This window comes from Suricata suricatta, chromosome 4 (genome assembly GCF_006229205.1).
Source record: "Suricata suricatta isolate VVHF042 chromosome 4, meerkat_22Aug2017_6uvM2_HiC, whole genome shotgun sequence".
Taxonomy (NCBI): domain Eukaryota; kingdom Metazoa; phylum Chordata; class Mammalia; order Carnivora; family Herpestidae; genus Suricata; species Suricata suricatta.
Genome location: NC_043703.1, coordinates 141,156,300 through 141,174,633, shown reverse-complemented (window position 1 = coordinate 141,174,633; position 18,334 = coordinate 141,156,300). Strand labels below are relative to the sequence as shown.

Genomic DNA, 18,334 nt, shown 5'->3' with positions numbered 1-18,334 from the left:
GACACCCCAAAAGGAAAGGGGTGGCCCTGAGATTCACATACACACAGGGACCCACTTCAATACCAGATAAAGATAAACCATTCCTTGGGGCTTGTTTTCTGTCCCCTTCACTGATCTGGGTTGTGACTTTCCCATTACCCACCCGCATCATGCCTCTGTCTAGTTCTGAGTGCCTTCATGTAGACCCTCCCAGCCCCCAGCCCCACAGCTAACTCAGAAACTCAGGGGGCCAGACAGCGAGGGCAGGGATGGGCAGAGGGGCGAAGGCTTCGTCAAGTGCTGGGTGGGGGAAGGAAGGGGAGAGGAGGGTACATTCAGTCCTCCCCTTGAGCATCTTTCCCTTTGAGAGCCTGGCAGCAAGGCCATCAGAATTCTGGAACATTAAAGATGAAAGATACCTCAGAGAAGGTCCTTTCATTGATGACAAAGTGAGACAGGAAGAGCTCCTCATTCGGTCCTGTCTCAGTGGCTAGTGATTTATTGGTGCATGAGGTTAGGGATTGGAAGGAAGGAAGAAAATCCCAAGGCAAATAATACCTGGGCATGGAAACTTCTAGAAGTAATCTTCCTTGCTTCCACCCCTAAAATTCACTCCTGCCCTGCTTATGATGTAAAAGCCTGTCTGTTCACACAAAGTTCTACCCTCCTTCGGCTGTTTTCATATATCACACTTGGGTGTTATATCAGAAGTCCCTCAGAGGCAGGAAATAGGTCCATGGGCTCTCCTGGCAAAGTGCCCAGGGACTCGGTGTGTGGTCTGGCACTTCACAGGTGCTGATGGGCCCCAAGCCTCCTTTCAGAGCACAGGACACCAGGGCCTTGGGGACAGCGCTCATCAGGCTGGTGGACAGAGGCACTGGGCTGCACCCTTGGGTGCCCCCCAACTTCCCTTCCTGGAAGCCAGAAACCTGAGTCTTGGCCCCTGTGCTTCCCAGCGCCGTGGCCTTGGGCCACCATTCACCTCATGCACCCCTGACTTCAAAGGTTCCAGTTCTGGATGGGACTCCAACTGGACTGAGGCATAATGTGTTCTGGAGACCATAAAGCCCAACACACATTTAAAATATTAATGATATTATTATAAAGTATCATTATTACTATTATGAAGGAGCAGCAAGAAAAGAAGAAAAACCATGCCGTAGAGCTGAAAGGGATGAGTCTATAGGCAGTACCTCAAGTGACCTGGAGAATATAAACACGGTGTTAGGGAAGTCTGGGCGGCCTGGGAGTCCCACAAGACATTATAACACCCCCAAATGTCCCAGGTGAGGTCTTCTTGTGGGAAATGTGACAAAACTCGAAACATGAGGGATATTTTCATCCCCATCCTTATGGCTGTGGTCAGTGACCTGTGCAAGTCACACAGCCAGGACGCAGGAGGGGAAGGACTTGACCCCAAGTATGTCACAGCCTCTTTTCTTTTGCGAGCTCACTCGCTGTGCAGATATGGAGATCGCTAACGTTGCTCAAGCCCCTATTCTAGGCCCGCCACAGTTCTCAGTTGCTTGTCTGATGGAACCCAAAGCAACACTATGAGGTAGCCATGGTTATCATTCCCATTTTCTTGATCAGGTAACTAAGCCACAGGGAGCTTAGGTAAGAGATGAATAAGATGTCGTCCTTGTCCTGAAGGAGTTCATTGAAGGTCACACCTGGGAAAAAGTGCTAGAGTAGGGATGTGTATGTAGTAAGAAGCTCAGAGGAAGGCTCTAAAGGTGTGTGTGTGTGTGTGTGTGTGTGTGTGTGTGTGTGTGTGTGTGTGTGTGTTAAAGGGGTGGAGGTGCATGGTGTCAGATGATGGCTCCTAGAAAGAAGAAGAGAGGCCAGCTTGGAAGGTGAGGACTCTTTATGGTCCTACTGTCCTCATGGAAACATCTGGCAGACATGTCCAGACATGACCTTGTGGAACAACCACCATGAGTGGTGGGAAAGGCAGAGGCTGCCCTAAGTTTGTTCTAGAAACCCTGCCTACCACCAAGCTGACCATGGTGGCAGTGGGGCTGTGGTCTGGCATTTTCAAAGTAGTCACCTTGGCTCCATCGTGTCCCTGCTCAGCCTGCAGAGCCCAGAAACAGCGTTCTCCCTTCACCAATAAAGACCCAGGTAAATCGAATCACCCCATACCCGTTCATCTTCCATATGCCTGCATTGGTTTACAAATCGGAAAGGTACTTTGTTAGTTGACTGCAAAACTCACAGTGACTCCTGCCAGGGACCTGGAACGTTTCCTTGTTAAGAACTGATGCCTGGTTGGGAAATCAAACGCGAATCTGGGGGCTTGTAAGGCGAACACAGAAGCCAGGGCAGACGGGGCAAGCAGCTGGCAGCAGGAAGCAGCCAGCTGATTGCCAAGGACATCTGGGCAGCAGATAGAGCCGCCCCTGTGGACAGCGGGAGACAACATATATTTGGGCATGTCCCTCCCTGCGTTTCTATGGGATGCACTGACCCCGCACAGCAGACATTCATCGTAAGTGACAGGTGGCACTGAGGACTTGGTGCCTGTACCAGGGTAAGCCTGTTGCTGACTGCCTCCTATCACCTGGAGCTTCCCTACCTGCCCACAGCCAGGCACAGGAAGGTGTGGCTTAGTGATGGAAACAACAGATTTCATCATGTTTGGTTGTCCTATCCTTGGCCCTCCTTCTCTGTGGGATCAGGTGACCATGTGGTGTGCTACCAGATAGGGTTGGCTCAAACTGGCCACATGTCCCAGGGGCCTGGAGGTATTGCAGGCACTTTATCTCTGGGCCAACCTGAACGTCTCTACCAGGGATGCTGAACACAACCACCATCTACAGCCTTGCCTATAGAGGCTGCTGAGAAGAACTGAGGTCAGAGTACAACCTGAGCAACAGCAGAAGCTGACTTAGTACTTCCAAGTCTCAGTTTCCCTAGCTGGAGAGTGGGTATAGCCTTGGCCTCCCACCTCCCCAGTTGAGAACATGAGCCGAGGCACGTCTGCACATGAAGGGACCTCGTTATCGATGGCTACATTATCACCTTCTAAGATGCCAGTGCTGCTGGAGACTTGAAAGTGGAAGGGGGGCCGGATGGTGTTGCGGGGAGGGTGGCCATGGGGAGAGGGTTCCAGAGTTGCAGAAGGGACATGGCATGGGGAAAGGGGGTCAAAACAACCAGGGCCAAGTCTCCAGGCCCCCATCTATGTCCTAAGCACAGCTCGGCTGGGACTTGCTGTGGACTCTCGTATGTCAAAAATTCATGCAGGCCATAGGCCAAAGTAAAGATGCATCTGTTAGGGCAAGAGCAGGGCCCAGACTAGGAGCTGAGGATGGGTGGAGAGGCGGAGTGGGGTTGGGGCTGGAACAGAAGATAGACGGCTGGGAAAGCAAATATTAGCACTGCTTTCATGCTGTTCTGACTTGCACCATGGCTCCTGGCTATAGGGAGGCTGTGGAGAGGCAGGTACTGGGCTGGGACAGGCAGTGCCTGGCCGACCCAGGTTCTAATCCCAGTCTGATGCTGGCGCGGGATATTTACTTGGCGTCGCAGGGCCTTGGCTCCCCTGTCAGCTGTGGAAGTTAGAACGCATATTCCAGAGACAGTCTAGCAGGATGGTCAAGGGCGAGAGCTTCAGGTTCTCAGTGGCTGCCAGGGACCTCCAAGTTATCAACCACCTGGGGCTTCTGTCTATCCCCCTATAAATTGGGGTCAGAGTGCCCCCATAGGAGGGTGAAGAGTGACAGAATGGATGCATGACCTGTATCAGACAGCGTCTGCATGAAGTGAGACCTGCCTGACCTTCCTATCACAGGGCCAGTGTGCCAGGGAGCAGACGTTCTCTTCCCAGGGGCTGGGCCTGGCTGGGCCGACGGATGCGGGAGGCTGTCTTACCTGCGGATGGTTCTGAGCAGGGTGGAGCGGGCTTCATTGTGGAAGGTGATGATGATGCTGGTCGGGGGTAGGTCCGTGCAGTACACCAGCAGGGTGCATCTGGGGAAGGAAAGACAGGAGCACCAGTAAGACCTTTGGGGGCAAAGCAGATTTAAAGGGCTGGAACCAAGGGTCCAGGTGACTGGTGGTCATTGGTGTGGACAAATGGCTGGCATCTAGGAGGACTGACTTGGCTGCACACAGTGCAGATTAAGACCCCAGGGCAGGAAGAGTTCCCAGAATGACTGAAGCTCAATTTCCTACCACCCCAGGGGAACTTGGCCTGGCATCCGAATTACGTTAATGTACAGAACATGAATGCGGGATTTCTCACATGCCCGACTTCAAGCACGGAGGTTCCTGGTAGCCACACAAAGCCACCCCAAGTCCTGGGCTCCGCTCCCTAGTCTGCGTCCATCCCAGTCAGCAGAGCCCCCTCCGTGTCCTGGGCCAGCAATTCAGTTGACTGCACCATGCTGACCCCTGACCTCCTGCCACACACACACACACACACACACACACACACACACACACACACACACGGAAATCTGGCATGTTTAACAAGGTACAGCCCTAAAACCCTGGCATAGAGACAATAAAACCCCATCTTAAAAAAGCACTCATTTCCACATGTCCAGGATCATTTCGTATGACAATTACATCTAGGGTAATTTCAATTTAATACCTCGCTGCAAGTGAAAATTGTAGCCCGCAGCCCGAAAATTACTATAATAATGAAAATAAACCCGCAAAGTGATGCCGGTGCCACCAGGGACTATCCCTGGGTAAGTGCTTCCTCCAGTTTGTCGCTCTTTCGGGGGCTGTCCAATTACGGGGAGTGGTATTAAACGAGGAAGTAAATAACAGACGTTTGGTGAGTCAAACACTTCTCTTCATTTTCCCATTTCGTCCCAGGCTCAGGGCTTTGCCTTTAGGGTCCAGAGATCCAAGGATGGACTTCCAGGGGACTGTGAGCTCCCTGAAATTGTTTGCAAAGTTGGGTATGCAAATATGTGGGTTTGCTGTAGTTTTCACTAGATTCTCAAAGAAGTCTGTGGCCTAAGACACTTAACCTCAGTCCTACAGCAATGAGCCTCATGCCCTTCGGGCTCCCTGATACTTGAACACTTTCCTCCAAGAGCAAACCCTGAATAGAACAGAGAAGGCTGGGCTCTTGTGCTCAGGGCCTGAGCAGAGCTGGGTTTGGGTCACCCACCAGGAGCCAAGAACAGGGAAAAGAAGGCTCCAGGGGAAGGGACAATGAAAAGGTAAGTCGTGACCTTTAGGCCTTCCATGCGGCCCCCAGGGAGACAACCCCTCACCACATCATGCCAGCTCCACCTACTAAGAAAACCCTCTGGAATTCACCCCTTCTCTGTCATCCCTGTGGGCCCGGCTCCGAGACTCCTCCAGCCTCTGTCCCTGCCAGTCATGTCCGGTGTGTCACACAGCTCTGCCCAGGCCTTCCTCTGGCTTGAAGCCTGCTTGCTCCTGATGCAGGAAGTCCAAGCTCCCAACACAGCCCTCAAGACCTTCCACATTTGCAGCTCCATATGTTGCCAGTACTTTCCACCGCCTCTCACCCTACAACTTCAGCATGGAACACTGTCCTTCCTCCTTTCTCCATCTAATGAGCTCCTACACATCCTTCAAGACCCTGAGCAATTGTCCCTTCTACTGTGAAGGTGTTCTGCAGTCCCCCAGATAGATAATGACCTGTCCTTTGTGTATGTCTCTCACTTCTAGAATTTCCTTATGGGTCTGTCTCTCCCACTTGGCTATGAGTTCCCCTAGGGAAGGACCCTTGTCTATCTCCATGGCCCCAGAATAAGAGTTAAGTGAACCAGATGCCCATTCACGGGGAAACGGAGAAAGAAATTCAGGAAATGCATTTCTAGGTCAGCTGATGACTTAACCTTTGATGTATTTCAAAGGTCTGGCAGCCAGACCTCCCAGTCCCAGAGGACTGTGGGTCCTTGTGCCTTGTGTAGTATTGCCCCTCACTGAATCAGGGCTAGCTCCTATGACCAGCAGAATATGAGAGGCAGTGGGTGACTTCCAAGACTAAATTGCAAAAGCACTGAGGCTCTGCCTTGGCCCCCTGGAGGGAGGCCGGTCGCTGAGGACATTCAGGCAACTCAGTGGACAGATGCCACATGCAGAGGAACTGAGGCCTCTTGCCCACAGCTGGTACCAACTCGCCAGCCATGGGAATGAGCACCCTGGAAGTGAGTCCGCCAACTCCAGTCCAGCCTACAGACAACAGAGACTGCAGCAGTGCCGAGCCAGAACCACCCAGCAGGATGCTCCCAGTTTCTGGTCCACAAAGACTCTGAAGGAAAGCCATGATTCCCGTTGTTTTTAGGCTGCTAAGTTGTGGGGGTGATTGATTTATGCATTTGTTAGCTATCATGAAAGGGGAAAGAAAATGCCTCGACATGGTCTGCCTGTGAGATGGGGCCTCGAAGTGGCCTATGTTTGGATACAGACCTGAGTTTAAATTGAAAGCCATGAGGAAGGAAGAGAGCAGGTGGCTAGTGGAGGGGGACACGGTGGGGCCCTCAGCTGCTGTGCGGCAGGGTCCGTGAGGATGGAGATCCTCAGGTAGACGGGGAGGTGGCAGTGAGCATGGTTAGCACCAGAAGGAATGAGGTGGATGTCAGGGAGCAGCAGAATAACCATTTGTCTTTCACAGGAAGGTAATAAAGCTGAGAGCTTCGCAGGACCACCTTGTCTTCGTCACAGATAGGAGAGAAAAAGAGAGACCGAACTGAGGGACTCAGAAGGCCACCACTGCCAGGGCTGTGCCAAGGGTCAGGTGCTAGGCACTGCCCTTCTGCAGCCTGGGAGGCAAGGGGGTCCCAAACCCTAGCTATTGTGATGTAAGTTATTTAAGGACAACTTGGTGCGGGAGGGTGGTAGTGGGAACAGTTGCTCAGAGAGCTCTTGGGGACAGAGACCATTTCTCCTGCCTTGGCGACATCCAGCCAGGAGGCAGGCTTCTTCCTGTATGATGGCCCAGCCATATGTGCACACACAGTGTTGGGAGGTCAGAGACAGGCGTCACTCTCCCCGGGTGGTGAAGTCTTCATGGAGCTGGAGGATGAGGTAGGAATGGACTGAGGGACACGGGGTATGATGTCCCAGTCCCAGCATGATTCTGGACCCGCAGGCTGAATTCGGGTCATAGAATACTGGCCTGGGGGGTCACATGCCATTGACCAGCTGTGGGACTGCGGGCAAACCACTTCCTCTCCAGTCTGCTGTCTACTCATCTGTAAGACAGGTTGGACCCAAGGTTCTCCAGCTGAAGGTCCCCGCAGCATCAGTAACCAGAAGCTGTGATTGTCGCTGACAATGAAAAAGCCATGGTTAACTTGAAAGACTGTCACAAAGACCATTTTGCAGCTTAGGCTTAACTGCATTGCTGGACCTTGAATTTACTGTTCTGAGCTGTTTCTTCATCTGGAAAGTGGAGACAACAATTTTGAACTTGTAGATCTTCCCTCCTCCCTAGATTATCACTATGTTGTTAGGTACTAGTCCATGCTTGACAAAACAGTACTATCATTATTTTCAACATCACGTTCAAATGTGCAGACTGCTCCTCCCACTGAGTGTTTCTGTCCCGTCCAACAGAAGGCGAGGGGCACTGGGAGGCAAGAGGGGGGTGAGAGAGCAGGAACATAGCATCAAGGTTAGAGATAGGAACCTGGGCTGTGATGTCAATGTGAATCCTGAACCTGCCGAAAACTGGCTGTGTGCCCTTGGGAGCATCATTTTCCTTTTCAGAGCCTCAATGTATCACCTCTAAAATGCAGACAAATACCCCCCTTGCAGGCTTGTTGTGAGGACCACAGGCTGCAGGCAAAGCACCAGGTGTCTAAGAGATGCTGAGGAAATGGCAGCTAGAATTATCATGACTTCAGTGGCTGACCCAGCCTCCACGTACTGTTCTGTGCTTACAGACTATAATCATGAACTCATGGTTCAGAAAAGGAAGGGGCCTTGGAGATGGGCCAGTTAACCTCTTAAACTGGGCAGAACTTGGTGGTGAGAGGTATTGGTGGGAGCCTGGGCCTGTGTGCTCTTGGACCTCACTCCCCTCCAGCCTCCTGTGCCTGCGGGACAAAGGGGCTCTTCCCTAGATGGGGCAGGAATCCAGCTCCAGCATTCACAACCCAGGGAGGACAGACAGCAGGCCAGAATCTCACACCTCGATGGCGCGGGCAACCTGGCTCAGGGGACTTCAAGGCATCTTCCTTCTGCCCCTGGTCACAGCACATCCACTGACCCTCACAACAGCATCTGAGAACCTTCCCTTCACAGAAGAGGAAAACCGGGTCTCAGACTCTCTCTCAAGTCCACACACCCGGTGAGTGACTCAGAAGAGCTGAACCCAGGTGTGGCTTTTAACTGCGATTTGTCCCTAGTGTCCCACAGTGCTGTTTAGGGGCAAGCACTAGGCACCACAGCAATAAGGCAGAGAGGCGGAGAAAAATCCTTCACACTGGACGCTGTGCGGAGAGTCAGCTCAGACGGTGGGCTCTCTGGGAGAGGGATCTAAAAGATGAATCAAACAGCAAGATCTATTAGGGACACCAGAGGAATGTCAAAAGCTGCAACGCTAAGATCTGGTACTCGCAGACAGACAGAAAGCATATTTATAATTTATTAAAGATTAAGGGGTTTTACCGGAGAGAAGAGCAAGTGAGCAGGAAAGATGGGTGTGGGTGCAGAGCCAGGAGCAAGGGCGGACCGGGTTGTGTGAAGTGACTGATGCCCAGACCGCCGCCCGGCCGGCAGTCCTGGTGGCCCCAGCACCTCCGGAATGACACAGGCTCCACCGAGCTCATTTCCCACAAGTAGTTTGTTCTGTTCTGTTCCTCTCTTTTCTTTCTTTCTGAAAAATTCAACTGAGATTCTTGATTTCCCCAAGTTCAGGTGTGTCTCAAACTGTTTCCCGAATCATCAACTTCTTGAGTGTTCAGGGCCACTTACAGGCTGAGGACACTTCCAGAATGGCTCTGAGATGCGAACCCCAGGGCACAGGTAGGAACTTCTCCCTCTTCTATCTCTTTCCATCACCTATCGCTGCTCCCCTGTCCAGCCTCCCCTCCCCACCCCTGTACCCCAACAGGTGTCAATGTAGATAAGCCAGAAACATATTAAGTGATGGTCAGTTACCCAGAAATGTAATGTTGTGCACATGCCTTTTATTTTGTTGCACAAACTCCTGACACTGACAGCTGCTGGTAAGTGGTGTGAGGATAGCATTGTCATCCCCATATCATAAGTGGGCAGCAGAGGCTCCTGGTGGGTCCTAAGTGTGCCTGCTAAGGCTGGGGCCAGGTCCTCCGTAACATACATCTTCCTCCTACAGTGTGCCATCCTTATGGAAGAACAGACGTGGTCATAAATTACAAACATTTGGGGTTTTATTCTGGAGTGTCAAAACAGGAGAGAGTGATGGAGAGGCAGACCCAGGAACTCTGAGGCAGAGGAGAGCCTAAGCATTATTACCAAAACGTTGATGGAAAGGAAAATCCACTGGACTCCCTGCAACTGGCAATGTCACCAAGTATGAGAAGAAAGACTCTTGAAGGGGGTCTGGTGTCCCAAAGGGGAGACTGAGGACAGTTAGGGAAAGAGGAAAGGTCACGCAAATATGTGGCATGATGTAATGGAGATCAAAGAGGTCTGTGGCCGGGGGGACACCCAGGTGTGTCATTTGCTTGGGAGCTTGGAACCTCACTTCTCTAAGCCTTAGCTCCTGGTTTATATATTCACCTCAGGGAATGTTTTTAGGCTACTATGTAATGACCCCTACTGCCAGGTATGTAGTGAGCACCTTGCATAGTTAATGTCACCAAAACCCTATGAGGGGCCACTGCTTAACAGACCCACTGATGAAGAGGCAGAGGGAGGTTGAGTAAGTCGCTGCAACCAGTGTGGAGATCTGAACCCAGGCCTGCCGGACGTCCTTGTCACCATGCCACAATCATCACCACGCCACAACATCTCCTGGCCAGTACTGTTCCAAGCACGAGGGTATCTATGAGATTCCAGCTCCTGCTCAGCTCCCACCTGTGCCCTGTGTGGACCCATGTGACCTCCCCCACCCCCAGGTCACCAACACAAGAAGCAGGTGCAACTGAGCTGGGATGTAGCAGTTGCAGTGACCTGCCCAGAGAAGAGGGACAGGCTGCTGCTCCTGGCCAACTACTGGCTGGGCCACCACCGGGGCATCCAGAAACATGCTCCCACTTACTGCCAAGATGGAGCCAGTTAGGGTGTGATCTCCATGAGGCTCCGGGAGGGGCAATTCATGAACACCTGTTCCTAAACAGAAAGCTATGCCCATCCCTCTGATTCCTTCAGACCCACACATAGTGCAGAGGTCAGACTGAGGCAGAGCAGTGGAATGGGCTGTCTCTCAGTGTGTTCCATTTCCTGAACTCTGTGGCCACAGAGGCCAAGGGAAACACAGCTGTAAGACATAAAGTAAGGGTGGCACCAGTGTCCTGGGGGAACACTGACCCTGAGGGAGTGATCATCTGTGGGTTCCCAGGTGCAGGGGCCTGTGGCACATCCTCTATCCCTCCCCAACTTTTGTCTCATCTCACCATGTCATGACCCCAGCCTTGAAGACGTTGCCAGGGAGACCACCGTCTCTCCCCTCATTCCCCCAGACCCCAACGCCTACCCCAAAGCCAATGTGTGTGTGAGGAGGAATGAGGGGGGAAAACTCTTGGCTGAGGGACCTTTCCAGAATGTCAGCTGCCTTAGGGCAGGGACAGTGCACATGCCACCGGCATTTTGAATCACCAGCTTTTGTTTTTAGAGCTGAGAACATCCAATACATTCCCGGTTCAGTTCAACATAAGGAAGCCTGCTCCCCGCCATGAGGAAAAGGAAGACGGCCAAAAGGTATAAAATGCCAAACCTCTGCCTGGCCTCTGGGTCCAAACCCAAGTCTTTAGAAGAGAAAAATGCAAGCAGTATGAAAAGTATGACAACTGTAAAATCAGAAATTCCTTTTAATCTCATTTCATGGGCAACACTGATACACTGTAAGGCATGAAATTTTTATTTCATGTCAATTTCACTGGGATTTCACATGCAGATTAATTTGTTCATCCACATAAACATATATTGCTCTTGGGTCTTGCCTCAACATCTGTCCTCACTTAGTATGACAGAAATCCTGCATCTCATTAAAGACACTTAGAGTCACTGAGATCCGCTACTCCATTATGCTGCCACATTTTAATTGTTGAACATTTTTTAAGTCCCTGTATTCTGGGAGGGGGCTTCGTGAGCCCTCCGGGCAGGGATGTGAGCTGCCTAGAAACTTCGCTGGGTAATATGGTGGGCAGCAGATGGCCTCTAATCCCTAAGTCCTTGTGTGGTCCTCTCCTCTGGAAAGTGGGCTGACCCTGGTGACTAGCTTCTCAGGAACAGACTACAGCTAAAGTATCAGGATACTGCTTCTGTGATTAGGTGAGGAAAGACGGGGACATCCATTGGTCTGGCTTGCATGCTTTGGTGAAGCAAGCTGCCATGTTGGGGAGCCCCACGTGGCAAGGAACTGAGCACGGCCTCTGGTCAATGGCCTGTGGGGGACTGAATCCTGCCCACAATCCACATAACTGGATCCAGCCCAGTTATGACCTGAGATACCAGCAGCTTCTCCTGACTCTTGATCACTGTCTGTGAGAGCCTGCAGTCAAGGACCCACTTGGGCCATGCCTGAATGCCTGGCCTGCAGAAAATGAGATTATAAATATCCTTTTAGGCCACTAAATTGTGGGTAATCTGTTATGCAGCAAAAGACAAGGAATACAAGTACCTGGAAAAACAAGTTCAGCAGCCATTTCTCTTTCCCCTGGGTTCAAAGGTAAATTCTATGGGGCTAGTTGGTAGAAAAACTAAGCCATTGCATCATGGTTCTCCCCACAAAGAGCTCCCAGAGTCCCCACACCTCCATTCCACAAGATGATGCTAGGTGTGGGTGCCTAGGAGACTTACATACAGAGAGAAGTTCTCCAGTAGTACCTTTTGGGGTTCTTCCAATTTTTATAAGTTCAACTCCCTCAGGGGTTCTTAATATGAACTATACAATACACAGAAAATTATTGACTGACTCTCTTCTCACTTCTCCCATGGATGGTACATAGTAGCAGCCTTCTACATGCACAGAAGAGAAGGTAATTCAATTCATACAGTGGATCTCCTGGGACTTTAAGGCTTAATTCTCTGGCAGAAAGGCTGACCTAGATGGTATCATGGACACCCCTCCATGAATACAAGGCCATTTAATAGAGGACTTGATCTCAGGGTGAGCCTACTTAGGCCAAGAAATGCCTTCCCTTGCACCAACACCACCATATTTCTGGTTGACTCTGTCAGGCCAGCTCAGGGCCTGCGGTTCACTTCTTCCTCCTCAGAGTACCCTCCTGGATTTCTCGGGCACCTACTCCCAGTGGAGTCAGATTTCTAAGAAAACCTACATCTTGACCATTCTAGGGAACTTCCACCATCTGATTAATTGCAGCCTGCCGATAAGAATGGTGTTCCCAGAAAACAGCTCTGCAAGCCCTTCTTCCTGGCAATGTAAGAATGCCCCACAGGGTCTTTGCTGCAACTGGGAAGCTACCCGGGGAAGGAGAGCACTATGATGCATGTAAGAGGCCAGGATGTCTGGACTCCCCTAGAGGCTCAGTCCTGCTTCTACTTTATTTTGCAGCCCTTAGCAGCTAGAAGACCTTTCTCTTTTTGGGTCCAGACAAACCCCTGAGTTCCTGCAATACTAGAGAGTACCTGCTTAGGCACTTGCTATACCTCGAGCTTTTGGACGGGGTCTCCAAAAGAAGCCTATGCCTGCTCTGTGAATAAAGTGTACACAAGTCAAATCAGTTGGGCAAAGGAGAAGTATCAGAAAAATACTAGATCACCTTTCTGGGGATCCACTGATGTACACGACCCTGTGAAAGGTGCTGAGACTTCTGCAAGCCTATTGTTTACCAAGCTTTGACCTCGGAACCTGCCCCCTGCCCACCCTTGCACTTTTTTCCCCACTAGCACACAATCCATTGCCCATAATGAGAACTCAACTATTTACTGGGTATATGGTGAGTAAAGCATAGCATTTAACATCCTACCAAAGGACACAGGTTTAGAAAATATTGGTGCCAGCTCCCTCTTTTTTTCGGATGAGGAAACAGAGGCCCAGAACAGTGAACTGACATGCCCAAGGTAGTGGTGAAGCTAAGATCTTCTGGGCCTTACCTACTGAACTTGCTGTTTCCCTTAAGGCAACCAAGATTGGGGGCCCCTGTTGGATGATTCAGAGGCCCAAAGCTCCAGTCCTTATAGGGTCACTGTCTACTTTTGCCCTTCAGCGCCCTTTAAGCACCCTCTCCCCACCAAATCCTACCATCAAGGTCCCTCATACATCTCTATGTCACTAAACTAATGGAAACTTTTTAGTCTTTGTCTTACTTATTATCTCTGTAGCACCTGACATTGAGGGTCACACAATTTATTAAATACTTGGTTCTTTGCTCTTGGCTTTGGTGAAAGCACCTTAGTGTGGCTATTTTCTTCTTAGGCTGTCTCCTCTGGGTTTTCCTTTTCTTTCCCTCATCTAAAATTCTAGTGTACCCTCTCCCTCCCACCCCGCCCTGCCCAATTCTCTTAAACCATCTTCTCTTCAGTCTCCTCTTTGGATTACTCAACTCAACTTTCCCCCAAGGCTTCAATTTCCTATCTGTTTTCTAATGACCCCAACGTTATGCTTAATCCTGATGAGCATCTTCCCTTGGATGTCCCCATGAGGTGACCTCTTCACCCATCCTCTGCCTCCAGCACCTCGGCCAAGCCTGCTGAGCCTTTCCTGTTCCAGAGGTCACCATCTACTGTGTGCCCAAACCCAAGAGATATTCTTGAATGCGTGCCTCTCCCCTGCCCTCAATCTAATTAAAGACCTAGTTCCGCCAATCCTTACTTAATTCTCCACCTGGCTGTTTCTCTACATTCCCGTCATGTTGTCTCTGGATTACTGCAGCAACTTCCAAGCTGGTTTTATCCCCTTCCAATCTTCCCTGCATGCTGACCTAGAATGATCTTTCCATACTGCCAATTTTTAACACATTTCAATGCTGCCCAACTGCTACCAAAATAAAGTGGAAACTCCTAATCATGCCTTACCATCCTAGTGACCCAGCACCCACCTCCGACTCCTCACCTCCATGTTCCAAGTTTCTGCCATGTTCTGCCTGACCCATGCCTTCTCTCTCTGGACTTCTCTACAGGCATGGCCTCCCTCCCACATGTCTGAAATGCACTCTCCTCTCTTCCAAGGCCAGGCAACCTTCTCTTCTTCTAATCTTGGCTTGGAAGTTACTTTCCCTGGAAAGCATTTCTTAATCTCCCAAGGCTTTTCCAGTGTGTTCCCCACACCTCTGTAATTTATCACCAAACGCTGTAAACTTACTTTTCTGTTGCCTCTACTGTTAGCTGTAGCAAAAGCAAGGACACACTTGTAGTTGTGACCTCAGAACCTAGCACAGTGATTAAGCACAGTAGATATACGACACATGTCTGAAGAATGAGTGAATGCATGAGTGAGGGAGGAAGCAGGTGAGATCCCACTGGGACAAAGCCAGAGGGGACACTGTCCCTTGCCAAGTTATGAGTGACACCAGCTCAAGGGAACTGCTGAGCTGTGAGATGAGCAAGGTGTCAAGGTCAGTCATACAGAGACGAGATACCAACAAAGTCACCAAAACTGAAGCTGGAGTATGCAGCCGCAGTGGCATAAACAGGGAGCCTTGGGCGAAGGCTGTCCTGGGAGACAGCTGGGACAGTCTTTTGGTGCCTGTGCAGAGCTCTGGTGTGTTCTTTGTAGCAATGGAAATACCCAGCTGTGTTTAAAGGGCTAGGACGTTCCCCTTGTTCGCCAAAGTCCCAGGGATGAGGAACAAGACTTCCACAAGGGAGATGGGACAGACTGACTGCTACCTGATGGGCTGCCACACATGGCTCAGACACCCACTTCACTCGAACCCGTGCTGCCCAATGTGGTGGACGCTGGGCACTAGAGTGTGAAATACACCTAAGATTTCAAAGACTTTGTAGGAAAAAGAATGTAAAATAGCTCATCACACTCATGGCATATCAAAATGATATTTGCATATGCTTAATAAGATATATTATTAAAATTAACTTCACTTGTTTCTTTTGCTTTTTAAAATGTGATCTCTAGAAAATCTTACATTACGCATGTGGCTTACGTCTATTTCTTTTTTTTTTAATTTTAATAATAGTTTACTGTGGCTTACGTCTATTTCTACAGAACACCAATGTCCTTGGCATTACTGAATCTTAGCTCATATACGATCCAATTTCAGATTTTAGCATTAGTGTCAGACAATGGTTTCTAGATGATGGGTTCTTTTGTATAGTAAAATAAAACCTGAAAAATTATAAAGACCGGGGTTCCTGGGTGGCTCAGTTGGTTAAGTGCCCGACTTCATGATCATGATCTCACGGTTTGTGAGTTCGAGCCCTAAAATGGACTCTGCTGTCAGCAGACAGGCCGCTTTGGATCTTCTGTCCCCCTCTCTCTCTGACCCTCCCCTGCTTGTGTGCTCTCTCTCAAAAATCAACAAATGTTAAAAAAAATTGTAAAGACCGTATTAGATTGGCAACATTTTATTTTGCAAGAGAGAATATCTTTTTAAAAATCCCAACTTCTAATATTATTCCATAAAAGAAAGGGTGTTGAAACACTAGAAAAGGCTGCATTTCATGATAATTACAAACTCTTTAGACTGTAAAATTAAGCTTTAAGAAAATCTTTCTCATGGACACCTCTCTCCTCCAAGGCCAAGGATCAGATTTGCACTGATTCACACGTGAAAGCACAGCTCAAAGGTCCGTCTGCTAAACTACGACGAGCCTGTGTCTGACCACCCAGGCCACAGCATGGACATCTGCCACCTCGGACAGGCCAGCTCCGCTCCTTGCTGGGGACCCAGCAGCTCCAGCTCTGTTCTTGGGGGTGCGGATACTAATATGTCGGTACGGTTTTTCCAATCTCCTATCCCTAGTTCTTACCTCCTCAAGCACTGGTGCTGCCCGTGCAACCTGGGCTCAGAATGCACACCTGACTGGGACACACAGACGCCAGGGGCTGTGTGCAGGCCACTTAGAAATGGCTGCTGCTCCACTCTGCACAGGACTCCTTTCCCCAGTTTTTCCAGACAACTGACTTGCTCTGTTATGTTGACCAGCTCCTTTGAAACCAGTGGGACCCTGCGGAATGAGGGAAACCACGGGTAGGCAGCAGCACCTTCTCTCCAGGATGAGCAACTGCTCTCGGGAGGCAGTGAAGAGGCCTCCCTTGGGTTGCTGCCAGGATCTGTGTCAGCTGGTACCGAGCACCACTCAGATGGCGGCTGGATGCATGCGTGCCTTTGTGTGTGTGTGTGTGTGTGTGTGTGTGTGTGCATACGTGTGCGTGCACGCGGGTAGAGGAGAATGTTCTCAAAAGGCAAATGCAGAGTGTACTGGGACCAGGAAGTGCGGAGGTGGGCCAAGGCCTATTTTTGAAATGTTTCTGAAAAAGATTCCTCAGTGTCTGGGCTCCTTCAAGTCTTATTTTAGCCCTGCTTGAATCACATTACACAATAGTAACAACAGAGGACACCTACTGAACCCTGGCTCTGTCTCAGGTCTTCTTCCAAGAGCTTTAGATCTGTGCAATGATTCTCAGAGGCAGGTGCTGGGACTCCTCCTTCCCCGTTGTGGAGGGGACCATGAGGGCAAGTCAGTCAGCAGCAGAGCCTCAGTCTAAAACCAGATGGGCTGGCTCCTGACTGCACTCTCACGGTCTCCACTATGGGTCCCTTAGATGGTCGTTGACCTGTGGGCACCCAGCCTGTTTTTCACACTGGCCTTTCTCTCTGTCTTTGGTCTTGAAGGGCACATGCTGGAAGGTTCTGGAAAGATGGAAAAAATCACAAGGATCTCATCTGCTAAAGAATGGTGTTTCCCTTTCTTGTTCCCTGAGTTATTTCCTGATATTTCCCAGACTTTCGATCTAAAGGATCAGAGAATAGTCAGTCCTTTTACCTTTTGCCTTCAGTCCTCAGACTGAAGCAGCTGAGATAAACCCTCTGGTCTAGTGACTCCAGGGATGTGTTGAGGCCCAGCCCATTGAGCTCAGGAATGTTCTGGTTGAGAGCCAAGTGTCCCTTACCTCTTCTTCTCCTGGGAACTGACAACGATGTGCCCCCCCTAGAAGGTCTGAGGTAGGGAGGTGAAAAGCAAAGGCTTCCTGCACCTTCCCAAGCCCTCCTAGCCAGTCCATTCAACCATCCCCCAGTCGACCCTGCCCCACATTCTGCCTCCACCCCTCCTTTTACTGTTATTTCCATCTGCCCAAGCTGGGTCCACACCCTTGAGACAGCTCCCAGACTATTCTTTCTGCCTGTAGAGTCTCCCCTCCATCTCTTTCCTCGCTGTTTCCACACTAATCTCCTTAACACACGCTTCACACACCACTGTCCCTACCCTCACTCCGTTCCTTGAAGCCAAGCCTTGACCGCATCCCAAGGCCTCCCCATCCTGCTAACCCCCAGCTTGCCCCACAGTTCCCCTGCCTGAACCTTCCAGCCTTGCTAAGCTAGTCCACTCATTCACCTCCGGCACAGCCTCCACATGCCTCCCCATCCCCCACTCCCTCATCTTCCTGTCCAGAGCTGCCTAAATTAGAGCTTTTGTGCCACCCATGTCAGCCTCTGCCACCACGCTTTTCATGGGCGTTACTCCCTTGTCTGCAAAGTTGTGCTATCTTCTCCACGGGCAGGACCTGCTTATCTACCTTCTTCATGTTCTTATGGGCAAGTTACTCAACTGATCGGAGTCAATGTCCTCATCTCTAAACTGGAATCACAGCAAGGTGGCTGGGAGGCTTAGCTCGGAGAACATACACAAGGTGCCATCCGTGTGTCAGGGGAATAGTTTGATCAATAAACATTGGCTGATTATGGTCCCAGATTTATGTGCTAACACAGAGGATCCTTTGTTGAGTGAAGGTGGTTTTAAATTTCCCATGATTTGATTTTCTCCCTCTGTTCCGGAGCATTCTTTCCCACACCTGCACTCCCAACCTTCATGTTTTCAGTAGACAGTTTGAGAGTGAATCCAGTGAGATGCCTTTGAGTCCACAGTCCCTCAGCTGGTACCAGTGAGAGGATGACTGCCAGGCACTGTGTTGGCATGTCCGCACCATGTAGCTCCAGGTCACAGGGGGGAGACTGATGTGTGTCCCTCAGGGTAATGAGTGCTTAGAAGTGAGCATGGCAGTGAGGAGGGGCCCTGAACTTAGCCTAAGAGGATGAGATGTCTGGAAAGCACTCTCTGATCCCGC

General features: G+C 50.3%; 1 protein-coding gene and 1 long non-coding RNA gene across 4 annotated transcripts in view; one reads left to right on the top strand and one right to left on the bottom strand.

Annotated features, from left to right (window-relative positions):
• Positions 1-18,334, bottom strand: part of GALNT14 (polypeptide N-acetylgalactosaminyltransferase 14) — a 208,002-nt gene that overhangs the window by 45,629 nt on the left and 144,039 nt on the right. For all 3 annotated transcript variants that reach the window (XM_029938005.1, XM_029938003.1, XM_029938004.1), the window contains exon 3: positions 3,856-3,954. In XM_029938005.1, the coding sequence (XP_029793865.1) occupies positions 3,856-3,954 (99 nt within the window). The remainder of the gene's footprint in view (positions 1-3,855; positions 3,955-18,334) is intronic.
• On the top strand, positions 7,949-12,809 carry LOC115290194. The gene is made up of 5 exons (XR_003908010.1): positions 7,949-8,269; positions 8,839-8,946; positions 10,739-10,824; positions 12,424-12,510; positions 12,644-12,809. It is a non-coding gene; the product is annotated as an uncharacterized LOC115290194 (long non-coding RNA).